The sequence below is a fragment of the Protopterus annectens genome, chromosome 6.part0 (assembly GCF_019279795.1).
Source record: "Protopterus annectens isolate FY-2018-M chromosome 6.part0, PAN1.0, whole genome shotgun sequence".
Taxonomy (NCBI): Eukaryota; Metazoa; Chordata; order Ceratodontiformes; family Protopteridae; genus Protopterus; species Protopterus annectens.
In genome coordinates this window covers 1,822,982,476-1,823,009,585 of record NC_056737.1, presented here as the reverse complement: position 1 = coordinate 1,823,009,585, position 27,110 = coordinate 1,822,982,476, and the positions used below count along the sequence as shown (strand labels likewise).

The window sequence follows — 27,110 nt, the reverse complement described above, 5'->3', positions numbered from 1 at the left end:
TTTAGGGGTAAATCCGTTTATTAAATTGGAGAAAACTTTGTACACCTTGCCCTTTGATTTCATCTTTGATGTCTAATAATTTCAGTACTGTTTATATTGCTTGATTTTAATGACAAATGTACTCTGAAACACTTAAAGCCATGTATCACTCCCCTTAAGGCATTTTATAATAAAATCAGGAAATTCTAATAAGATACTTGGTTACCAAATTCATTCTTTCCGTTAGAATTTCATTGCAGGCAAGGCCTTATTTGCATGGGAGTGCAGTTCATTTTCTAGTGCACAGAGTTTAAGCTTCACCCTGTATTCAGTAACATAAATATTGTCCTGTATGGTAAAAATAAAAATGATTTTTTTGTTTTTGTTTTACTTCTGGTTCTAATGATAACTTAGTGCACATTTGTTCTGGACTTTTCTTTCACATAGCCTTTTGAGCACAGACTAAGCAGCATGTCATTAGAAACCATGTGTAATACCAGACTGTAAAAACAAATGCCCTCTGAAGCACCATGTTTGCTAACTGTATATTAGAGTCCATATGTTTGTTTCACTGAATGTTCGTAATAAAAAAATTGCTGAAGTCTAATAAGATGTATCGGTTTAAAGCATACACAAGAAGTCCATTCTACACCTTTGGTTTCCCAGTGTCTTAATCCTGATTTGTGCAACGGCACACTGCCTTTGTCAGTACACGGAATGTAGGCTTCATCATAAATGTAGTAAAAGAAATGTTGCATTGCTTGTTGCAGTATTTATGATTTTTTATTTTTACTTATGGTGTCATTAGAGGTTAGTACAGCCTACATGTGGAAATAAAATATAACGACAGACTTTCACAACCACAGCTCTGTGCAACACCTCATTTGCTAGGCGTGATTAGGAAACTATATGTCATTTCCTGCAAGGCATTTCATGTTAAAAAGTAAGTAATTATTGTAATATGCTTTAGTATAAAACACACTCTAGATGCAATTCTAGACCTCTAAGATTTTTGTTCATCTTATACCTAATTTACACAACAGTACAGCACCTTTCTCATTGCATGGAGTCTGGAATCCATATTTACCCAGAAACTGACTAGCTTTGTCAACTTTTATGAATTGCTCAGTATGCAGTAACAGAAATGTTGCCTTACCTGGTGAAATATATATGTTTTAACATATTATGCCTTGAAAACTTACTGCCTATATATTTCAAATATTAGTTCCACCTTGCCGTTTGTATAGAGGTCAGATACCACCCAAGTGGAAACTGGATATAATGCCAGACTATACCAAGAAAAGCCCCCAGAAGTACAGTATGCACTAGCTATCTATAAGAGGTTGTGTGTCATTTCCTTCATGAAAGTACATAGTATTTTATCAGACATACTTGAATTGTATTACTTGGATACAAAATGTACTCAGTAATGCCATTCTACCCAAAATATTTCACTGCATCTAAGTTCTGATTTACATGTCAGCAGACTGCTTTTGTCAGCATGTGGAATTTACACATCATCTTAAATGCAGTTACCAAAATGTTACCATGACTGGTAGAATGTGTGATTTTTTTCTAACTTCTGGTGCAATAAGAACCTAGTACACAAATAGTTTAAACTGTAATTTTACACTGCCTTTCGAGTAGAGGTCAAATAGCACTTGGGTAGGAAGAGGGTATAATAAGAGACTTTGGCAGCAAAAGTCTTCTCAAGTACCACATTTGCTAGATATGTCAGTTCCACAATGACAGTTCATATAAGAAATTAAACAGTTCTAGTGAGATACTTGGTTGCAAAAACGCACTGGAGAATTTCATTCTACTTCCAAATATTTCAGTCCTTCAAATGGTTTATTAATGTGACAGTGAATTGCCTTTGTTCTTACATGGAGTTTAGGCTTCATTCTAAATGCAGTAACAGAAATGTTGACTTAAATCCATTTAATATTTCTGATGTTTTACTTCTGAAGCAGTGGCAATACAGTAAAAAATTCTGGATACGTTGCACATTTTATCACCCAGAACAGAAGTTATATTTAAAGAACTCTGTGTGTAATGCAACATAACAACCTGATAGATTCTAGTGGCCCCTTAGGGCTGTTGATGGAGGCTGTCATTTCATTACAAGGTTATAGCTCTGAAAGGATTTGAGATTATCTACAAAAAAAAAAAAAATGAAACAGCAGATTTGAGTGTTTATTAATATTAACATCACTGTGCTTTTATCTGCAAAGGCAATAATACACGAGCTGCATTTGTAAGTGCTAAGTCACAGTTCCTTGTAATGTTTTCCATTTTTTGTTTACTTTCAGGAATAGAAAAATAGTGCTTTCCTTTCCCATGTTATAAAAGGAAAATCTAGTTATGATTTTCTTGATATGTGCCTTTTCCTCCTGTGAGAAAAAAAAAATAAGTGTGCTTTTTTGTAAACTGAATGTAATAATTTAACAACATTTAATAGCATTAGAATTATGGAGACTGTACAATTATTGTAATAAGAAAGAAGCAACTTGAAAGCTAAAAGGTGGTTCATAGGTGTGTACTAGGCTAATGGCCCTGAAGCCTTTACAAGCCTAGCCCATAGGATTACCCTGGCATCGTGCCACCCAACCTTAGTTCCCAGTAACTCTGTTGACCAGAGCCACTGGAGTGATCCACGGGGTGAATTTTCTATTTCCCATCCACTCATCAAGATATCTCTTGAAGAGGGCCAGTGAGGTGCTCTGCTTGACATGTATGGGAAGTCTATTCCATAGCATGGGCAGTCTCTATGTTATGAACCTGTCCCTCCAGTATGTTCTGTTGATTGTGGTAATGAGATTGAGGTCTTTGAAGCATGTGCTGCGGAGGAATTAAGATTTCTTTAGATGTAGCATTTCTAACAGTGCTAGGTCAGACATGGCGTTGTAAGTCAAGCAGAGATCGCCTCTAAGTAGGCGATATGAGACAGAGAATAGTTGGAGTTTTTTTTAGTTTGTCCATATAGGGAAGTGTTTTAGGCCTAGGATCCCCTTTGTGAGGTCAGTATATTGGCAATATCTGTTGGCTCAGTATAGGAGGTACCATTGTGCAGTAGCTCAGAGCAAATCTGGGTATTGCCATGGAGATTCCTTGCATAACTATAGAAGGCCTTGTGGTTGTCTTTACTGTCTGATACAATTCTGTTTTTATAGCTAGCTTTGGAGGATTTGATGAGGGATCTCAACTTTTTGTTGAGGCTGATAAGGGAGTTTTTCCAGTCTTGGGACTTCGCCTTATTTTTCCTCCTTCTGTTGTAGAGTTTGTTTATGGCAGGGGACCACCAGATTGGCTTCCTTTTTTTGGAGGAGAGTATCTTGGTTCTATTGGGTATGGCAAGATCCATGCATTTGTGTACGTGTTTGCACAGTGCATTGGTGTATATGTCAGTTGTCATGCAACTATTCTCCATCTGCATGGGTGACGTGAAGTTAGCCACCTCTGTGGTTTAGGAGCCCAAAATTAGCTTTGGAGAAGTTTTTCATGGTGGTTTCCTTTGGGGGGGGGGGGGGGTTGGAGGGATGTGGATATCCAAGGTGATTAGTTTGTAGTCAGATCTAACCAGGGAGGAGTTGACTATTGGTGTAGAGCAGCAGTCGCCCATGTTGGCAAAAACAGTGGGGGTAAGACCGAGCTGGTCCACGGCATTGGAATTAATGAATTCCAGGAAACTTTGTGCAAGTATATTGGTACATGCGTAGGTTTCCCAGTTAATGGAGTGTTAGTTGAAGTCGCCCAGTCTAAGAGTGTTAGGTTGGACCCTAATATTCTCCAGGGTGCTTAGGAACGTGGAGTATGAGTCTTGGGACATGGGCGGGGACTTATAGCAGGCTACGATCTGAATCGCTGTCTTACCCAGTGTTAGCTGCACCTGAAATATCTCAGATGCGTTATGTTGGGCTACCAGTCTGGAGGTGTGCGCATCCTTTGTGAATATGGAAACACCACCGCCTTTGGAGCTTCGGTCCAAGTTCTGGGGCTGAAAGGTGTGAAATGAGTTGTAGCCTGGTAGTGCAGGGGTGCTTTCTGCTGCCTTGAACCAGGTCTCTGTTACGGCACAAATGTCGATGTTCTCCATTTTAAGGAGTGCTTCGAGCACGTGCATTTTGAGATTTAGACTTCTAGCATTGAGCAGCATGACCCTCAGATTGCATTAGTTTGTAGCCGTTACGGTGGTAATTTGGTCTTTGGAACACTACCTAAAAAGGCACTACAGGGATGACAAGAGCCTTGGCCAGTATCCAGAAGCCCAGGGGTGACAGATGCTGGCCATCTCTGGCAAAGCATCGAGGTCTGTCAGTCATGTCATCCCAGGCAGACAAATACTGGATCCCCTTAGAATGACACCAGAAACTTAGCCAGTTGTTGAAATCAGTCATTTTCTGTTTGTAGTGTAGTATCATTCTGGGTGATGGTAGGATGCTGCTCAGGGCTAGGGTCATACCCGCCTGGGCTCCATAATCCGAGAACTCTCCAATGTCTCTATTCATGTAGTCCAGGGAGGTACATCTCAGGTAATTCACGCACACATGTACAATGTGGGATATATCTTTATTGTTTTTAGCAAACATTAATTTCACCCCCCCCCACACACACACACACACACACACACACACACACGCACACCGTGTCCCAGTGGACTGCAACCCTTTGGAGTAGGCACCACCTTTGCCTGTGTAGAGTCCACATAAATATAATAGTCACATTAATTTCAGAGACTTATTATGCCCCCTCTCAAATAAGCCATATAAAAAATAGACTTAAGTAATTATGTATGCAGTCCAAGAAACCACTATGGAGCCTAGCCCAAATTTCCAGTTAACCAAACACATTATTTAGTTAAGTAACTTGCTCAAGGTCACTCAAAAGGGAAATGAGGACTGAAGGAATCAAACCTTTTACCACAGGAAGTAGCTTGTTAACAGCTCATAGTCTTAATCTTCTGCTCTAACTGCCAATGATCATTCAACAGTGAACGCTTAACTACCCGTTGCTTTCAAAGACAACTGATTTCTATATGCTTCTGATGTCTAAGAAGAAGATGAAAAGCAAAATGACCATAGTAACATAGCTCATCTTGTTGCTGTCAGATACATACAATGCCCCCCGGCAAGCAGTTTCAGTAATCATTTAACAATGGTTGTGTAATTGCCCTTTGCTTTTACATAAGCATTCAGCCTTACTCCTACCCCAGAATGTAGCCAACATCTGTTTTGCACCTCTGATTATAGAAGAACATGAAAGAAATAATCACAGTAATGTATTTTATCTTGTTGTCAGACACATATATGCTTCCCTCATAAAAAAGCCATGTTGGTGATGGTGTCACATGAAAGATGTAATTGCTCGCTGCTTTCATCTGCTGTCTGTCTCCCCTGCCAAAAAGCAGCAGTTTTCTATGCACATTTCTGATGTTTGGTTGTACTGAATGTTAAGGAAACCGTAGTTTTTAGTAATGAATTTCATTTTTTTTCCTCTTAGACACTGATAATGCAACATTGACCACATAGTTGCTCTGTGTTTTCATATTCAACCTGTCTCATTGCCTGTAAAAAGCTACCTTCTTTCGGAAATTAGTTTGTAATGAAACTGAAATAAAAATGGCCACTTTAATATATTTCATCTTGTTTCTCTCAGACATGCATACGGTAATTCCCCCACCAAGCCACAGCTACAAACTATTTACTGTAATCAGTTATTAACTGCCCATTGTTTTCATCCACAGAATGTTTGCCCAAGCTGGTAGGTAAGTAGGTACTTCTAGTGATCCTCAAAAGTGGAAGAAATATTGCCCAAGATAATATACTTTATATTGCTGCTATGAATCACATCACCTACACCCCGATAGCTGTAATAAAATAATTGATTCATACTGAGGGCCATGGCTATTGTTGCTACTGCTTATAGTATACCTGTTTGCTGCCTTCTCCTCTGAAGAATAGAGCCTCTTCCGCTACCAGCATCCACTAGTCAACTTTTTACAAATTTCTAAATCAGCACTAAATATCTCATGTGCTTAGCATGTGTAGTAGAAAGATAGGGATTGGCTACCCATGTCCTTTTATTATGTTAAAGGGGTGGAGCTGAGAAGTTATGCTGTACTAGCAAAATAATTACTCTGCTGGTTTTCTAGAAAAGAAGAAACACTTTTTTTTCAGTCAGCTAAAGAGAGTTAACTCAGGACCTGTGATTATTTTTCCAGTGGTGCCATGATAACACGGGACCTATTTCTAAAATCCTAATATTAATTGCTTTATCTTTCTTTTGAAGTATATACATTAGTAAATATACTTATTCATTCCTCTCCTATCCTGAAATTTTTGCATGCTTTTTGCTGTACATGAGGCTAGATTTAATTTATCTTTTTTTTTTTCTTTTTGAAGTATAAGGTCCCCCTAGCTTGCAGTGAGAAATGTAACCTTATTCCTGGTGTTTGATAGGGCTACCCAATTAAACAGATGGTAGGTATCAGCTGGTTCTGTGGAAAATAACCCTGACAACAGTAGATTCGATTATCAGACTTAGGTAATGGAAAAAGCCGTTCAGAGGGATGGAAGTGAACAGCCAGTGGTAGCTTACTCATACTGGAGAAACGGGATTGTTAGAGTCCCACAAAAAGAGCATCTCTGTGAAAAGAAGACACCCATATTACAGGTCTAGCATTGCACATTACTGGTTGCTAGATATGAGTTAACAGATGCAGGTAAATAAATAAATATCTTCTTCTTTCGGCTTTTCCTGGTTGGGGGTCGCCACAGCGGATCACCTGTCTGCTCATGATTGGCAGTGGAGTTTTACGGTGTCGAGTTGCCAGCCCAACCTTCCACGGAAGGCACACACACACACACATGCACTTACGCCTAGGGCCAATTTAGAGTGTCCAATCCACCTACACCATGTCTTTGGGATGTGGGGGGAAATCTGAGCACCCGGAGGAAACCCACGCGACCACAGTGAGGACATGCAGACTCAGCACAGAAGGCAACTCAGCTGAGGATCGAACAGGATAACCTCTTGCTGTGAAGCGACAACGCTAACCGCTGTACCACCATGGCCATCCTAGGTAAATAAATAAATATATTGTATTCAAAACAACACCATTATATTGGGTGACTTCAACTATCCAAACATTGACTGGGAGCACTACTCAAGCCCCAGCGCCAAAGCCCAAAGATTCCTGGAAATTATAAACTCAAATGCTATGGAACAACTAGTCACCACTCCCACAAGAGGGGACAACATACTAGACCTGATCATTACCAACATGGGGACTCTATGCTCCACACCAGAAGTATATCCCTCATTGGTAAGATCAGACCATAAATTAATTTCACTGGATGTCCATATCCCGACCCCACCCCCAGCCCAGAAAACCACAGTGAAAAACTTCTCAAAAGCGAACTTCTCACTTCTCAAAACCGGTGGAATCCTTCAAGGCCCCAGGGCCAGTGGAAACTACGCCCAAACTGCAGAATCCTATATAAATGCATTCTACGGACATCTCCAGGAATGCATGGATCATGCTATCCCAAACAAAACCAAGACCCAATCATCCAAAGGCAGGCGTCCAGTCTGGTGGACCCCTGCCATAAATAAACTGTAAAACAGAAGGAGGAAGCTACTACATGATAGAGCAAAATCCCTAATAGGGAAGGCATCTCTGATCAGTACTAGCAAAAAAGTACGATCCCTCATAAAATCCTCCAAGGCCAGCTTCGAGAGAAAAATTGCACAGGACACCAAAGACAATCATAAGGCTTTTTTCAGTTATGTTAGAAACCTGGGATGCAACTCCCAGACTTGTTCTAAGTTGATTCTAAACGACAAAAAATACACTGAACCCACAGACATCGCCAATATCCTGGCAGACAGGTTCAGTGCAAACTTCTCCACCCCCTCCCCCCCAAAAGAGCAAGTATCTATCCCAGCAGAGGGCTGCCTCCCAAACATCTCAGATGCTCAGGTGAAGGCTGCCCTCTCCAAAGCAAAAAAACACTGCTTCCATGGGACCAGATGGCGTCCCAGGTTGCATCCTACGTGAACTACAAGAGGAACTAATCCCTCAAATAAAACAGCTATACAATTTCAGCCTCACTACAGGATATGTGCCCACAGAATGGCGTACAGCAACAGTGGTCCCACTCTGCAAAGGTGGAGCCTCTACGGACCCTGGAAACTATCGCCTCATAAGCCTGACTAGCTTAGTCTGCAAGGCTATGGAGAGGATCATCATGGAGCTCATAAACAAAGACATTGGGGACCTACAGACACTAGATCCTACCCAGTTCGGCTTTGTCAAGGGCAGATCCTGCCTTTTGAACCTGGTTGACTTCTTTGAAACAGTCACCAAAGCCATAGATGAAGGGAAGGTAGTCCACACAGCCTATCTGGACCTTGCAAAGGCATTTGACACAATACCCCACTCGGGCATCATAGATAAGCTATCCAGCTTAAATATAAACCCCTATGTCACAAGATTCGTTGCAAACTGGCTCAAAGACAGAACCCACAGAGTGAGAGTTGCTGGAGCCATGTCAGACGCGAAACTGGTCACAAGTGGCGTCCCACAGGGTTCTGTCCTGGGACCACTCTTGTTCGGTATATACTTTTCCGAGGTACAGGCAAACGTGGGAAGACTATGGCTCACCAAGTTCGCAGACGACTGCAAACTGGGCGCCATAATCAACTCTCCAGCTGACACAAACATCCTTCAAAAAGGTCTCACAGAGACAGATAACTGGTGCCAGCGCCATGGTTTAAAGCTAAATGCCAAAAAATGTATAGTCATACCCTTTGAAAAAACAATGTGCCCACAAATTACCACATAGGCGGAAACCCATTAAGTACAGAGAAAGTTATTAGGGACCTGGAGACCCAAGTTGATAGCAATCTCTCCTTTGAAAACCACATTGCCAAAGTGGTTAGAAAGACCTTCTACATAGCCCACCTCATCACGAAGGGTTTCACATCTAGATCAAGAGAGGTAATCGTGCCCTTTATTCATCCCTCATCAGGCCCATCATAGAATACAATGCCCCTTTTGGGATGTACCTTACCCGACACCTGCAGCAATTAGAAAGACCCCAAAAGTATCTCACCAAGAGGATCAAGGGTCTCAAACAGATGACATATGCTGCTCGGTTAAAAAAACTCCAGCTCTACTCAGTTGCATACCGCCTACTTCGAGGCGATCTATGCCTGACATACAAAGCTATGTCAAATCCAGAATTAATGGACATGCTCCAGCTCAGTAAATCTAAATCCCTTAGAGCCACACACTCGAGGGACTTGAACCTCAGTACAGAAATAAATAGAACTTGCTGGAGGGACAGGTTCATAGCCCAGAGGCTCCCTTCGCTCTGGAATAGAATTCCAGTTCATGTGAGGCAGAGCACCTCACTGAATCTCTTTAAGAAGAATCTCGATAAGTGGATGGGGGATCGTAGGTTTGTCCCAGGGATTACTCCCGTGTCACTATTAGACAGAGGCACAGTAAACTAAACCTTAAAAAGGGCACAGTATACTCAAATCAAGGGGTGGCGTAAGCCATGCAGAATCGGGCAAGGCTTATAATTGCCCCAGGGCAGATAGCCTAGTATGAACCTATGAACCTATGAACAGGTTAAAGGCTCATATAGAAAAGCCACATAAGCAAGGGCAACAAAAAGATCCAGGCAAGTCAGAGTCTCTAGTACATAGCACATTAAACCTCATTTGAAGGAGGCCCATGTGAAATATGTAGATTACCCCTTAAGGACATATAAGTGTTTCAGCCCTATGGCATCTTAATGCCTGCTGACATTTTTTACAACTCTTTATTGATGCATGCAAGCCAGTAACGCCAAACCCCACATGCCGTATGCATGATGTGTTTTGCTTTTTCTATTGGCTTATAAGTATATCACAAGTGGATAGTTTAGCCATTGTCTGAAAACACTCAGTTTGTAAAAAGCCTGCTTATCTGCAACATCAGGTTAACTGCAAAATACCCCAAATAAAAAACAGTACAGCAGTTAAAAAGGTAATATAAAAAGCTACACAGATACATATGTGAGCATTGATGCTGCACTGCAAAAACACAAATATTGTATTCATGCACGTATCCTCAGTAGAAAAGAATAAGAAAGAAAGTTACAGATTTCAAAAAGCAACTCAGATTTATTAGTCCCTGAATGGTAAAAGTTGCCACATCCCTATCTAGGCTTCTTTTAATATTGTATTCTGTCTAAAGTTAAAGTAGGTTCAGAATATACGCACTGCCCTTTAAGTGTCCAAATCAAAACCAGTTCTGCTGTGATTCATATTCTGTATAAATAGTAGATTGTTCACAAATTCCATCTGACTTGACTTTTTTCCACAACACACCACAAACTATCTTGAAAATAAATATATTTAAATGCTTGACGTGTGACATTTTCCTTTTTAGCGGACAAAAATAAGACCTTGTTAGAGTTGATTATTTTCTAGGTTACTGGGGCATTTATGGTTTAGTAAGTGATATTTTTTAGGTCTTCTTTTGATTGTTACCATCTTGTTGAATCTGTAGTCTGAAGCATTTGTTGAAGTATGTTTCAACCCTAACAGTTAAATTGCCATTAAATTTACTACTTCAAGGTTGAGGTTGATGGAATACAGCATGTCTTAGCATTGTTTGTGAACTTCAGTTTTTTTTTCCACTTTGGTTTAATTATTAAAGGATTTCCTGCAAACTGTCTTCTGGCTTCTACATTATTTTCATTTGTGTAGTAAGGCAATCAAAATACTTAGCTCAGCTATTTGAACAAGGTTGTATTTATGAATGCCAAGAGTATATATTAAGTGTTCTCTGCTTGTCTTATGGTCAGGTGCATCATTTACACAAAACCATCTGGATATCGTAGAAATGGCCAGCTGCCTGCCTTACTATGGAGTGTCAGATCTAAAGGAAATTCTGCATGCTATACTACATAAAGATGCAAAAATGGTACACCAGTGTAGATCTTTCAAATTGGTCAGTTATTTGCAGGTAAGAAGTACATTTCAAGTAAAACTTCAATTTGATGCTAGAGTTTCATTGTTAAGTCTTGTAACTAGTATTCCTTTCTGTACAAGATTCTACTATTACCTGGATGTCTTTGCCATTCTTTATTTTGTATGTATGTATTTCATTTATTGCCCTAAAATGTCCAGCCAAAGGAAAACCTATGTTGTAAAAATAACAGTACTGAGAAATGAAGTGCAAACACGACAGAGAAAAGGTAGCATCATAGAATATACAAAATAGTATGTATAAAAAAATGCAAATTAGTAAAACTGTGTATTAATGTGAATCATTTGGGCAGGTTGTCTACTATTCAGATATATAAACTAATAGATTATATTAAGATGTACTATAGTATGCAAGTGCATATTCTGTGAGCTTGACCTTTACTGTAAGATTGGGGGTATTTATAAAGTAATGTAACTATAAAGAAAGAAGACGTTGCATAAAGCTTAGATAATAATTGTAAATAACTATGTTACCTTCAAAACACCCTGTAATCTACATCACAGGAACAAATTGCCACAAATGCAGTATCAGCCAACCATTCTGTCTAGCCATGCTACTACATCTCACAGTATCATTCAGCAATATTACAAATACGATAGCTGTCAGTTCTTGGGCAGCACTATACTATCCTTCCTAACTTGACAATCCATAATCTTCATTAATAAAAACAAGTAACAGACCACGGAGCTACCACGGCAGGCAAGTCTGTAAGCACAATTACAATGGCATGTAACAGTCCTTGAAAATAAAGTGAAGATTTTGTATAAAAACTCAGGTTTATTCATCGAAGGTAAGCGCTTTCACTTAGGAGCTTCTTCAGACCAAATAGTACACAAAAAAACTAAACCACACATATATATAGAGAACAAAGCAGTCAATGCCAATCATCCAATTAGCTGGCATTAAAGCTATATACCCGAAACAAACCTATAGCTCACATATCTATGTGCATACATAATACATAGTACAAACTAAAGTTATGCAAAGATTCAATTTAGTATATGTCTTACACATCAATTAACATATTATTACATAAATCTTCTAAAACATGTTTAAACAACAACTGAATAATTTATTTGTGCAACCTCCTCCTTTTTAAAACGGGCTTAATAGATGCCCTCTCATTTAAGCCCTTACCCCTATCTGCTCTTAAAATGATGACACAACAGGTTTCCCTATATTCGGTATATGTTCTCACATCACCCTCCCTTATACTCAATCTTATTGCCTCCATGACCCTAAATCTGAAGGTATGGTGTGTTCCTTGCTCAGTGACATGTTTGGATAGTGCTTTGTTAGGAAGATTTTTCTTTATATTGTACAAGTGTTCCCTCATTCTGTCACGTAATACAGAATGCCCCACATAATTCACATTCCGCTAGATAGACCACATGGGGGGTCATACAATTATGGATACCTCTAAACCAAAATTTTTTATCTAAGTCTGGATGATGGAACATCTCTGTAGTGTATATAACAACAGAAATTACAAGAACCACATGGTTCAGTTTGACCAAAAACTATATTCTCCATACCCCTTTGACTAGTACATAAAAGTCTCTTCAAGTTCTTGTGATTTTTAAACCTGAACCTGGGAGCATTACCTACTATATTCCCAATATCATCATTAACTAATAAGATAGGCCAATGTTGTTGAAACAGTTTCGTGACATACCCAGTATCACTGGAGTAATATAGAGGAATTTTGGTAACATTAGTTCTACCATCACTCCTTGAGCTCTCAGAGGGACTGGACGGACCATAATATGGTTTCGCTTTAGTCTCCCTCAGATGAGCCAAGTCCTCCCATTGTCTTTCTAACTCTGTACGAGTATATCCTCTATCTAACAAATTCTTCTCGATGTTAATTAATTCTAGATGAAAACCGGTCTCTGAAGAATTCATCCTGGAGGCTCTCATACCTTGTCCTCTGACAAGGTTTTTGAAAACATAACCTGGATGCATGCTTGACCTAAAAAGGAAGGCATTCCTATGACAGGCTTTATGAAAAACTCCTGTGTTAATTATTCCTTGATCCAACTTCTCAACATACACATCCAAATATTCTATAAAATCATGTGAGAACTGATATGGAAATTTTAAACATTCTGTTAGGCTGTTCATAACCTTAAAGAAGCTGACAAATTCTTGATGGGACCCTTCCCACAAAATAAACAGGTCATCTACAAAGCGCCTATAAAACAAAACATGCTCTTTAAACTCAACTTGGGGAAATAACATATCTTCCTCCCAATGAGCCAAAAACATATTGGCGTAGCTATTGGCACACGAAGTGCCCATAGCTACACCATGTTTCTGCAAATAAATGTCATCTTCAAATATAAAAACATTATTATTGAGCACCATTTCCAAAAAGAAATAGATTGTCAACATGTGAAGCCGAATATTCACTATGTGTACTTAAATACATCTGCACAAACTGTATACCTAGTTCATTAGGTATCATAGTGAACAGAGATTGTATGTCTAATGTAACAAAGGCTACACTATAAATATCCCCTACATCCTTCAAACACTCATAAAGGTCCACCAAAAATTGTTTAGAATCCTTCAAAACAGTTGAGTTCAAATTAATCACAGGACGTAAATGCTTCTCTGTGTACAGTGAAAGGGGTTCAGTAACCCGACCTCCTCCTGCAACAATAGGTCTCGTGGGGGGATTAGTAGGGTGCTTATGTATTTTGGGGAGCCCCTGAATGATAGGAATTAGTGGGTTATCGACATTCATAAAGCTAAACATTTCATCAGAAATAAGGGCAGCTGTCTTAATATCTGTCATGTCATTCCTCACAGTATGAATAATCCTGTGTACATCATTTATTAAAATCTTATTGTAAAATACAGTGTCATTCAACATATTTTGCATGGATTCTTCATAAAATGTTCTATCCATAACAACAACTAGGCCACCTTTGTCCGCAGGACGTATTGCTAAGATTTTGTTATTCTGCAGGGCTTGTAGGGCTTTCCTTTCCTTAAATGTCAAGTTTTGTCTCGGACCTTTATTTATGGTGGGTGTCCTATTCTCATAAAACCGAAAGATCTCATCTTCTGTCAACTTGCAATAAGCTTCCACTAAAGGGTGATTCACAGGTGTAAAGCTACTATTTTTCCTCAAATGTAAATTCTGTCTAACATCTCTTTCTACATTGCGAACATTGTCATCAAAAATAAAACGTAACATTACATCTCTACAAATGTCTTCAGATCTAAAATAGTGTCCTCAACTCTACTCGGACGAGTGGGTATAAAATTCAAACCTTTGTATAACACATTTTGTTCTTCCAATGTCAATGAATGTCTTGAAATATTATAAATTAGTGAGGTTTGGTCTTGCCCCACATTTTCTTTATGGTTTGATTCAAGTGTAATTCCCCTGAAAATTTCCTTTTGTATCTGTTTCTGCTGATTGACCTTCCTCTTCCCCCTCCCCTTTCCACCCGAACAGGTAGCGGAAAAGGGAGTTCACCATTGATCCCATTATAATTGTGTTCTGACATTTCACTAATACTAACGTTCCTGACATTCACTTTGGGTCTGCCTACACATTCAGTTCCTCTAGGGGTCTCTCTTATTGCAGAGGGATTCACAACCACATGAGGGTATAAGTTGTTACATGAACCCTTCCGACTACTATCACTCATTTCAGTAGTAGTTAGTCCTTCATTTAATGTCAGTCCCTTTCCTCCTAAGTCTCCCACCCGTTTTTCAACACTGCTGGATAAGTCATTCACAGTAGTTCCACATGTAACAGTATCATATCTACCTTTATCATTGAGAACATTATCACCAAGGCTTCGTTCTTCCATTACTACCTGAGGAACATCACTATCAAAGCTCTGAGAGGTCTGCACATTATCAACATTCATTGTCAACAGTGTTTCCCCTACTACGGGGGTCACTCTATTTAAAACATTATTTATATTCACAGTATCTCTCTTAGGTGTATGCACAACATCATTATTAAAATGTGCAATACGAGGCCACAAAAATACATGGCCTGTCCTAAAATCAGAAGTGTCTCTAATAATCTTTGTCCACTTTTGTTCGACCTCTCAAAGAGAGGACCGAATACATTTGGTCGATAGTTATTAAAAGTTCAAATTGTTTTTGCTTTAAAGATACTTGCAGTCGCTCCTCCTCAGGCTTGAAAAAGTCAGTGAGGAGCCTCATATAGCCTGCGCTTACCTCAAGATTAAGCTTCTGCCACCGTGTCAGCAATTCCGTGTATTGAGAGCCTTGGCTTGGCATGTTAAAAACGCGCAGTCCCCTGGGCACAATATTCCTATCAAGGCAGGTTTCAAAATGTAGACGTTGTAGTTGTAAACATTTATAATGCAAGAAATCTTTTTCTAGTTCGTCTAAGCGAATTTGTAGACTTTCCATGTTTTCCGTTGCATCAATGACATCACCCTTCAAAGCTTGAGGGTCAACTCCCCATAGACTATTGGCATCTCTCTTCAAATATTGGTAAAAACAAAGTTACCTGACAAGCAAAGCACCCTCAAAACGAAAAAATATCAAAATGTAGTCCAAAAGTGAGGAGTGCACCAGGCTGCAAATAAATCTCACCAAATCTTCCACCTTCCTTTAAGGTCTGAAGAAGCGTTACACCAACGCGAAAGCGCTTACCTGTCTATCTTTATACCTGTTTGTCTTAATAAAGGACAGTCTGTGGAAGATTTGGTGAGATTTATTTGCAGCCTGGTGCACTCCTCACTTTTGGACTACATCTCTTCAAATATTGTTCGAACCTCTCCAACAAAGAATTTTGAACTTGGCTACGCCTCAATCCAGGCAATGTATCCCCTGGTTCATTCAAAGCAGTGGTATTCACCTCTCCAAGTGGAATATAATCGAGTTCAGTATCTACTGTTTGTTCAGTGGCCATGTCCCCAACGGTCGCCAGTAAAAATATAATGAAACTATAACAAAACACAGGGCAACCAGCAATCCTTGGGGTAAAAGCTCCGTAATGCAAATTCAAAGGCTCAGTTAATAAAAACAAGTAACAGACCACGGAGCTACCATGGCAGGCAAGTCTCTAAACACAATTACAACGGCATGTAACAGTCCTTGAAAATAAAGTGAAGATTCTGTATAAAAACTCAGGTTTATTTATCGAAGGTAAGCGCTTTCACTTAGGAGCTTCTTCAGACCAAATAGTACACAAAAAACTAAAGCACATATATATAGAGAACAAAGCAGTCAATGCCAATCATCCAATTAGCTGGCATTAAAGCTATATACCCGAAACAAACCTATAGCTCACATATCTAGGTGCATACATAATACATAGTACAAACTAAAGTTATGCAAAGATTCAATTCAGTATATGTCTTACACATCAATTAACATATTATTACATAAATCTTCTAAAACATGTTTAAACAATAACTGAATAATTTATTTGTGCAACCTCCTCCTTTTTAAAACGGGCTTAATAGATGCCCTCTCATTTAAGCCCTTACCCCTATCCGCTCTTAAAATGATGATCCAACAGGTTTCCCTATATTCGGTATATGTTCTCACATTACCCTCCCTTATACTCAGTCTTATTGCCTCCATGACCCTAAATCTGAAGGTATGGTGTGTTCCTTGCTCAGTGACATGTTTGGATAGTGCATTGTTAGGAAGATTTTTCTTTATAATCTACATCACAGGAACAAATTGCCACAAATGCACTATCAGCCAACCATTCTGTCTAGCCATGCTACTACATCTCACAGTATCATTCAGCAATATTACAAATACGATAGCTGTCAGTTCTTGGGCAGCACTATACTATCCTTCCTAACTTGACAATCCATAATCTTCCTCTAATTTAAGTAGTGCTACCCCCAGTACAAAACTTACTAATCACACTTACCATCCTAACATTATCCTTTAGTTGTACAACTAAGTAATGCTAACAGTTGTTTGCATTGCTCTACTACTGATATAGTCCTTTTTAACTATTTCTCATTTATACTTTATTGCACTTCTCATCTACCTGTTTTTTCTTCTGGTTTGCCACCATCACCTCCAAATGCATAGTAAAACACTTTGGCACTCTTATCGACACTATCACAACATTTCTTCCTTGCTCATATAGCACCTATTTTACCACAACAGCTTTTAACTACTTATAAAAGGTTTTTGTTTAATTCGTTGTTGATCATTTTCTGATCTGAGCTTATGTTAGTGATTATTGAACGTTGTCATTACTGACTTTTCTAATTTTAAGATGCTCATCATTTGATCACTGCTGCAGTAGTCTAAGTTATATGGTTTATATCCTGCTAAGGATGTAACAGTTGTCCTGCTTTCAAAGCTAAAGGGTACCTCCCATGCTCAAAAACTGTTAACCAACTCAAGCAGAGCTGAAGAAAATTAGTGATGTTATGTGGTCCTATCTCGCCTACATTCATTACTGATGGGTTCGGAGCCAACAGTCGGCTCCGACTCGGCCAACTATTTTCAAGCACGAAGTCTCTAATTGGCTGGGCTAACTGGTATCCCAGGATGCAACTCTCCCAAACCCCCAGATCTCGTTTGCCGCTTGTTGTGTTAGGACGTGGTCTCGAGCTTGGCTGTGGCTAAGTACTCTTTTTTTTTTTTTTTGACTAAAAAAATTCTTTGCAGAATAGTACTTTCCTGTGAAACAAAAGCTATTTTCATAGCTACTACGTTGTGTTGTGTCTGTGGTTTGGCCCTGTGGCAGTTTGTGAAAGTGTGAGTATGTTTTCCTTGTGTTTGGCGGGCTAGGCCCGTTTAAGTTAGAGGGATCTAGCCCTCTCCTTCATTGTCTGGGTAGTGTTTTCCTCTTCTTCTTAGGAGCGTTTAATTTAGAGTTCCTCAGTGTACCTTCATATCCTATTATGTTGTGTGTGTTATTTCTGCTGGCAATGTCTAAAGAACAAAAAGAGCATAAACCCTCTGGGTTTAAGAAATGCTCAAAGTGTGCTTACAAAATGTCCATCACTGATGGGCATGCCATCTGTGTTTATTGCCTTGGCGCTAAACATTTACAGGAGTCCTGCAGTGTCTTCCATTCTTTTAGTCCTAGGGTACTGCAGGAACAAAAAAAATAAAGTAATCTTGAAGGGCCTGGTCAAGCCCTCTTTTGAAGAGGATTTAGAATCTACTGGCAAATCCAAATCCTCTAAGTCAAAAAAACAATCTCCGGCTCCGTCTAGTTCCTTGGAGCCCCCAGAGAAGATCTTGAAAGTGGTTACTACTTCCACGGCTCCATTATCCTCGGAGCCGCAGGAGAAGAGTTCAGTGTTGGATCCAGCTTCCTCGGCTCCATTGGCTTCAGGGCCGCAGGAAGTCTCGGTAGTGCTAGAGTCGACCTCGGCTCCGATCATTTTGGAACTGATTCAGAGCCGGTCACCCAGTGTTACTCATGAATCAATAGGCAGGAGGTCCTCATCGCCTCCAAATCCTCTCGATTGTCTGGTTTGGATGTAGATAGGGTGGTTCAGAGGTTCCTCCAGTCACCAGTGTTAGCTAAATTATTTTCTGCTCCGACCCAGTCGGCTCTGGAGCCCATTCCTCTACCGGTATCGATGATTCCTCCTCCGAGCATTGTGTCATCGGAGCCAGAGTGTTCGGCACTGAGTGATGTCATTACGCTGGCTCCAATACCCCTGATGGGTCCATCGGAGCCGTCGTTGGCTCCAACCATTTTGATTCTTTCATCTGGTTTCGGCACTCGGGTTTCTTCTGTCGGGCCCGAGGGGGACTCCCTCTCGGTGCTTCAGCTCGGGGGATCCCGACTCCGGTCTTAGCCTCGGAGGTAGGTCAGTCCTCGGATTCGGAGGGACCTGCATTTGAGGCCATGAGGACAGCACTGGCCAGATCATCAGGGACATCACTTGGATCGACCACTCCGTCCCCATACACCCCGGCGCGAGCCTCTGACACCCCCCTATCAGTGGATAGTGGAGCTTGAAGGCCTGAGGACGCCCCCGTGAGCGGTCCCCAACTTTCTGAGGGCCCCTCAGAGTCTGTGCCTGAGGAGCATCCCAGAAAGAAGTTGTGCAAGAGGAATCACATAGACTCCCAAGACGAGTCCATCACCTCGGATACTGACCTCGACGATGCAGAGGGGTCCCCTAAGTCATCCTCTGATAACATCTCCTTCTCCGATATCCTGGAGATATTGAGGCAGAGAGACGACTGGTCTTCCAAGCCCCCCTCTGAGGAGGAGTCGGTATTCCTCAAGGCCTTCGGAGCTCAACCTACCGCCTCCTGGGTGTCTCCACCCTTTGACAAATTATTAGACCTTATCTGTCGAAGGGTGTGGGAACATCCTGACTCCGTGGAACCTGTGCCCAGCCACCCTAACAAGTTCTTGTCTGCTCCCCCGGGAAAGAGGTTTTGACAAAAGGGGTCCCTGTAGATGCCATGGTGGTGGCATCAGCCACTCAGCAGGAAGTTGCCAAGGCTTCTTCCTCAGTCCATCCTCCTAACAAGGAGTCCAGGAGTATGGATCGCTATGGGAAGCGCACCCTGTCTTCAGCGACCTTTACGCTATGGGCCCTGAATTATCTTTGTCACTTTACTCAGCTCCAGTGGGATCTCCTTAAAGAGTTGGGAGATACCTTGATGGGTAACATGCCTGAGGCGCTAGCACAGACTGTTAACGCCCAGTTGTCTACACTTGGTTCCATAGCTAACTCGTCCATGAGGCTCATATCCTATGCAGCTGAAGGGGCGAGCAGGGCAGCTAGCTCAGGCCTTGCTCTGAGGAGACAAGCCTGGATGTGCCTATGTCACTTCGCTGAGGCCTTCAAGTCTTCCTTCATGGACGCCCCCTTTGATGGGTCCTCTCTTTTTGGACCAAAAGTGAAAGAGACTCTCACTAGATGTGAACAAGAGGGTAAGACTTTATCTGCCATAGGGGCCCGTTTTTCTCTTCCCTCTAGGCCTTATCCCAAGGCTCAGAGGGGAGGGAAGATGTGGTTCAAAAAATCATAAAAGTCTTTCCCAGTCACTCAAGGTGAGTTCCCCTCCAGAGGCAGAGGTGGGGGAAATTATTCTGGAAGACATCCTAGGGGCAGAGGAGGCGCCCACAATCTGGGAGACTGCGACTCCTTTCGCGGATCTTCCTATCAGCATCCCTGAAGGGTTGCCCGGCTGTGTTGCTCCGGAGCCAGTCGGGGTCATTTTTCGAGGCATCTTCAAGCCTGGGAGAGCATAACTCAGGATCGATGGGTGCTTCGAATAATCACTGGAGGTTATACCATCCCCTTTATTTCACTTCCTCCCTCAATCAAAAGAATCCCAGACGTTCCACCCAGTCAAAGGGATCAAGTAGCGTCAGAAATATCAAAGTTATTTAGAAAAGGAGTAATCCAACCGGTCCCCCCAGACCAGATCGGATCAGGAAGCTACTCAAGACTATTTTTGGTGCCAAAGAAAACAGGGGACCTGAGGCCCATCTTGGATCTCAGCCGATTAAATCACTACGTCCTGAAATCCAAATTCCGAATGGTCACTCTTCAATCCATCTTCCCATTTTTGGAAGAGGGAGTATGGATGTGCTCCATCGACCTCAAGGATGCCTATTATCACATCAAGATAAACAAGACATCCAGGATCCATTTACGCTTCCGGCTGGGAGCCAGTCACTTCCAGTTTCGAGCCCTACCATTTGGTCTCACCACAGCCCCCAGGGTGTTTACCAAATGCTTGGCAGTGGTGACATCTCACCTGAGACGTCTAGGATTCCAGGTGTTTCCTTACCTGGACGATTGGCTCCTTACCGCCCCCACCAGGCATCTACTCATCCAAGCCAGGGAGGCTACCTTAAATCTCTGTCAAAAGTTGGGGATTACAGTAAACTGGGGAAAAATCTGCCTTGCTGCCCTCACAGCATGTTGTCTTTATAGGCGCAGAATTAAATTAGATTCTAATGAGGGCCTTTCTACCTCAGGAAAGAATAACGGTGTTGTAATCTCAGGTCCAGGCTCTCTTGCCCTACAAGAAGGTCCCAGCCAGGTTAGTTCTTCGGTTACTGAGTTCCATGGCGGTGACCATCATGCTAATACCCTTAGCCAGGCTTCACATGCGAGTCCTTCAGTGGCTCCTTTCAGTCCAGTGGTCCTATTAAAGATTACCCCTCTCTCACCCGATTCGTCTGACAGATCATTGCAAGCAGGATCTCCGTTGGTGGCTATGTCATTCCAACCTGAACAAGGGCATGAATCTATTCCCCCTTTCTCCGGCTGTCACAGTGACCATGGACGCCTCCCAGATGGGGGGGGGGGGCATTATCTGGGCAGAACGGTCCAAGGCACTTGGCAGGATTACGAGGTACACCTACACATCAATGTCCTAGAGATCAGAGCAGTGCTGTTAGCATTGCAAGCACTTCAGAGCTTTCTTCCAAGAGGAACAATTGCTGTTCACTCGGACAGCATGTCAGTTGTTTGGTACCTGAACAAACAAGGGGGAACCAAGTCATATCCACTCTGCAGAGAGGCTATGAGAGTGTGGGATTGGGCAGTGTTTTCCCAATGGTTCCTAGTGGCAACGCACATTCCGGGAAAATCCAACGTGATAGCAGACAGGCTAAGCAGAGCTATTCTGATGCCTTACGAGTCGTCCCTGAACACCCGAGTTGCGACTCGGATCTTCAGCAGGTGGGGTCAGCCTTGCTGTGATCACTTTGCCAGTCCCATCAACATCAAATGCAGCAGCTACTTCACTCTGCTCCCCCCACAGGGGGAATCACCCAGGGACGCTCTTGTCCACGATTGGCCTCCCGGTCTGCTCTATGCCTTTCCTCCGTCTCCTCCGTTACCAAGAGTAATTCAGAAGGCCATTCATTTGGGAAGCAAGATGATTCTTATTACTCCACACTGGCCTCGCCAAGGTTGGTTCCCCTTCCTTCAGCGGTATGCGGTGGACGGTCCTTGGATTCTGGATCCATTACCAGACCTTTTGACTCATATGTCAGGACAGTTACACCCCTCCCTACAATCCCTTAGGTTGACAGCCTTGGCTGCTCCACTTCCATCAATAATTAGACTACATTCCTTATCACCTGAGGTGGTCCATATCCTTTCTTCATCACATAAGTCTTCCACCAGAAAAATTTACTATAGCAAGTGGAAGCGGTTCTCCATCTGGTCTCAGTCACAAGGCCTAGATCCATTCACAGCCCCGATATCAGCAGTCCTAGACTTTTGAGCTTTGCTTTTCCGACAAGGCTCTGCTCCTTCCACCATTAAGGTACAGTTGGCAGCCATTTCTAACTTCCACGTATTCCATGAGCCTGCTCTTATGAGTCATAGACTTTGCAAAGCATTTCTAAAGGGGGCCTGGTTATTACGTCCTCCTGTGTCAACACCTGTTATGCCATGGGATTTAAATCTAGTATTGCAAGCCATCACTTCTTCCCCCTTTGAGCTGGCTGCCACTTGCGAATTAAAATTTTTATCCTGGAAAACAGCCTTTTTGGTAGCCATTACGTCAGCTAAAAGAGTATCTGAACTCCAAGCTTTGTCCATTAGACCCCCGTATTTAATATTCCATAAGGACAGGGTTTCATTGAGACTTAACCCATCCTTTCTCCCCAAGGTGTCATCCACCCTTAATCTACACCAATCCATTGAGTTACCCGTGTTTTTTCCCAACTTCTCTGACAAGGAGGAGTACAAATTCCATCAATTGGATGTCCATAGACAACTAAGATTTTATTTACACAGGACTAAACAGTCAAGGAAATCAGATCAATTGTTTGTCTCCTTTTTGGAGAATAGGACGGGTTTCTCTGTCTCCAAGTGTACAATTTCCAGGTGGATTAAAGATTGCATTACCTTTGCTTACTCTTCAGCAGGCAGAAGTTTACCATTCTCAGTCAAGGCTCATTCAACTAGGGCGGTTTCGACTTCAGTAGCTTATCATGCAAGACTTTCCTTAGATGACATCTGTGCTGCGGCCACATGGGCCTGTCATCATACCTTTGTCTCTCACTACAAATTGAATGTGGCATCTAGAGGCTGGGCTTCCTTTGGTTCCACGGTTCTCAGGAGTGTTTTCCTTTGAGCCTCCCGGATTAGGGGAGCTAGGGACGCTGTCCCATCAGTATTGAATGTAGGCGAGATAGGACCACATAACATCAGTTAGTTATGTACTCACCATAATGATCGATGTATGTGGTCCATCTCACCTACATTCTTACATACCCTCCCACCTGCCCCCTGCCTATGGATTTGGAGGATAATTGTTTCGAGACCCTTCAGAATTGGTTTATTTTTCCCTTCCAGGGGATGATAATCCTCTTATTAGGGTTTATGTGTGTGTGGAGTGATTGCGACTTATGCAAACAAGATCTGGGGGTTTGGGAGAGTTGCATCCTGGGATACCAGTTAGCCCAGCCAATTAGAGACTTCATGCTTGAAAATAGTTGGCCGAGTCAGAGCCGATTGTCAGCTCCGAACCCATCAGTAATGAATGTAGGCGAGATGGACCACATACATCGATCGTTATGGTGAGTACATAACTAACTGATTTGGGTACCAAGCTGTTCAGAGCTTTCCTCCCACCTAAGGTCATCATCTTGTGGTCTTTTGAGAATCAACACCCAGATAATGCTTTTCCTTTTCTGGGCAGATAAGTTTCCTTCAGGGGAAGACCCTTACACATTTTATTTTTATGACAGAAAGTAAACTTTTTCTGTGAAATAAGCTAGGGAATATTGTGTTTACAGACTGTTGGGTGAATTTTAGGAACTTTTTAACATGAGTGTTACATGTTGTTGAGGAAAAATTGTGTTTAGACTAACTTTAATAGGAAATAATTTAATAGGAAGCTATTTTCCTTAGTAAAAGTTGTATTTCATTACTTTTGGGGGCTGGGTAAGTGTTTAAGGTGCTTTTCACTGTGTTTGGTACAAAAACCTTTTTTTTTTATACTTATCTCTTCCATTGAATATTGCTGCCAGGCTTTCTGGGATTTTGGCAATTTTTCAGTTTCACCGTTGAACATCCTACCAATTGTTTGGTTCTTCCTTCCTCTAGCCTCATAAAACAAGCTTTCTAAGCAGTCTCTGCCACTTCAGCAGGCTTCTTGATTTCCTCAGGTGCAGAAGGTTAACTCTGTAGTGGCTATTTCTGGTTCCTCAGAGCATGCATCTTTTACCTTGGCTCCCTCTGGTGTCACTCCTCCAATCACTATGGACTGGAGATTAGACATATCCTCTGTGGCTGTTGGAGTGCCTTTGGCGGGCAATGGAGAAGTACCTTTGTCAGTTTTGGAAAAAGGAAGAGGGAATATATCTCTGCCTAGCTTGACTGGATTTCCTTTTTCTCAAGAGGTTTTGTCTCTTAAAAGAAGGTTTGTTTCTTCAGAAATTCATGTCATAAAGCAGCAATATGTTACACATATATTTTTTTTTCTGTTATTTTTTTTTATAAATTTTCAAATTGAGTTACAATTATTAACAAAAATTAAATATTACATTATATAAATCTTAAAACATGAGTACTTCAGAAAGTTAGAAATATAGATAAATATTTCAGTAATGATATTGCAACAACAATAAAACATAACTATTTACAAAGTTGTCTAGGCCGCAGTGGTGCTTTGTCGCCTCTCAGCAAGAGGTTCTCCCATTTGATTCTCGGCTGGAGCGCCTTCTGTATAGAGTCTGCATGTCCTCCCAGCGGTCGAGTGACGCTAAAGACATGCATGTATGTGTGAGCGTGAATGGCCGTGCCTTCATTGAAGGTTGGGCTGGCAACCCGGCACCATAAAAATCCACTGTCAATCATGAGCGGACTGCAGTTCCGCTGTGGCGACCCCTAACAGGGAAAAGCCAAAAGACTTTATTTACAAAGGTGTCTAATTTTCTTGAAGTAAGCAATTGCTTCTGAAATAAAATTATATTATTTCAATTAGAAATGTTGTCCATTTTCTCCAAAGATCCCATTACTATGAACTAAGTATTCCGATATGTTGTAACTCTGTTAGTTCTTTTCTTTAGTGTATGTATGTCCATTTGACCAACAGATAAAGTAAGGTTTTTAAATTCCTTAAATGTAGGAGAAATTTGTTTCTTCCAGTTAATGGTAATTATCTTTCTGGCTGTAGTTAGTAAAGTCCATAAAATCCTCAGTTACTTTGGGCAAAAGTGATTTATTGGATTTAGCTCAAGGTTTAAGTTCAGGCTGTTGACCCTTCCAGTTGTGGTGTGTCTGGTAAAAGAAAAATGGATTCTTCACTGTTTGAGGATGTTCGTGAATTTGAACAACAAAATGATTGCAAAATGACAGCTTCGGTTTTCTCTCCTCATTTTTCTGAGTCTGATGAGAATGCTGTTTCTAACAGTTCCTTGGAAGGATTTTCTTTTTCTGAAACAATATCTAGAATCAATCAGTTGTTTTACTGGAGACATAATGATATTCCACTGTGTTTAAAGAAATACTATGATTTATTGCAACTGGAATTTTCTTGAACCAACCCCAGTTCCTCATGTCCTTCCATCATTGGAGGGTGTATTAATTATAGCCTGTAACTTGCTCAATAACCAGCCAGAATCCTTTAAGAAAGCAGATAGATTGTATAGTTTCTCAGTCTTACAAGATTTATCTAACCCTAGATCAGATCCATCAGTGATTTCACTGGTAAGCCAAGCTGCTGTTAAACATCTGGTTAATGCCAGTACTTCCCTTTCTGATAAAGCTGAGAAAACCTTTGAAATATTTGGGGGGAAAAGTGTGTTCTGCAACACTTATTTTTAGTATTCTCACTTGTCATGCACCCATGTTAAAGTTTATACATGCCTATTTTGAGAATATAAAGAACATTGTCATATTTTCCCTCATCTAAGGAAAAACCTTATTTATATAATCTTATTGCTTTTGTGTCTTATCACTACATATGTTTGAAATATGCTTATGGTTCAGCTGATGCCACTTCCAAAGCTCTTGCTACAAGAACTGTCATCAGGAGGTTTGCTTGGTTGTAAACTCTCCTGAGGATGTTAAAGCTGACATTTTGAATTCTCCCTTAGAGAGGTAGTCATTGGACTATCTGTGAGTGTGATAAGAGAGGAAAGCTGACAAAGAGAGTTTCACAGATTTCTCATCCTTCCTTTTCCAAGTTTCTCAAGGGTGGAGGGGGTCTAATGCCACCTCTGAACTTTTTCAGAAAGCAAAATAAGCACACACAAGCTGTTGGTAAGCAAGTTTTTAAAAAGCAATGACATGGAGGCTTTGAGAAGAACGAAGGAGCCTCTCAAAATAAAGAAGTGAAAGTCAGAATGACTGTCTTCAGAATTTCCCCTCCCCTTCGCTCCTTGGCAAGACTTAAATACTTCCCAAAAAGCTGAACCTCCATTTCCTGTCTTTGGCAACAGAAAGTCTCAGACAAATTAGTTCTGAGTGTGATTATGGATACAGATGACAATGGGAATCTCTCTTTCCTTTTCAGGGGATTGCTCCTTATCCCCTGGATAACCCCCCTCCCCGTCATTCAGCATGTGCTATTTCAGGGGTGATAGAATGTTTCTGGTGCTAAGGCCAAAAGTTTCATGGAGAACAGTTGTAGATCTTTCCTTTTTAAACCAGTTTGTGACCAGTTACAAAGTTCAAAATGTTAACTCTTCATGACCAGTTATGTCTCATTCCCCATTTATATTTTTGGTGACCACGGATTTAAAAGATGCTTGCCATCAAATTCCTATAACTCCAGATTTCAGGCATTTCTTAAGGTTTGTTTTCCGTGTCTGGACTATAATTTCAGATGCTGTTCATATTGATCACTGCTGCAGTAGCTCACAATATATGTGTGATATCCTGCATAGGGTATAACAGCCAGTCAGCTTCCAAAAACCCTTCAGAGCTTTCCTGCCACTGAAGAGTATGGTCCTGTGAGGTTTTCCAGGATCTTTGTGGTCGGCTTTGCTTTTCCTTTGCTGAACAGGTAAGTTCCCTTTGGGGAAAGCCTTCCACACACACACACACACACACACACATATATATATATATATATATATATATATATATATATATATATATTTTTTTTATTATTATTATTATTATTACTTTCCTGTTCATCGATAAGAATA

General features: G+C 41.1%; 1 protein-coding gene across 1 annotated transcript in view; it reads left to right on the top strand.

Annotated features, from left to right (window-relative positions):
- Nucleotides 1-27,110, top strand: part of PMS1 (PMS1 homolog 1, mismatch repair system component) — a 2,357,833-nt gene that overhangs the window by 2,172,363 nt on the left and 158,360 nt on the right. The window contains exon 12 of the mRNA XM_044075169.1: nucleotides 10,842-11,002. Coding sequence (XP_043931104.1) covers nucleotides 10,842-11,002 — 161 coding nt within the window. The remainder of the gene's footprint in view (nucleotides 1-10,841; nucleotides 11,003-27,110) is intronic.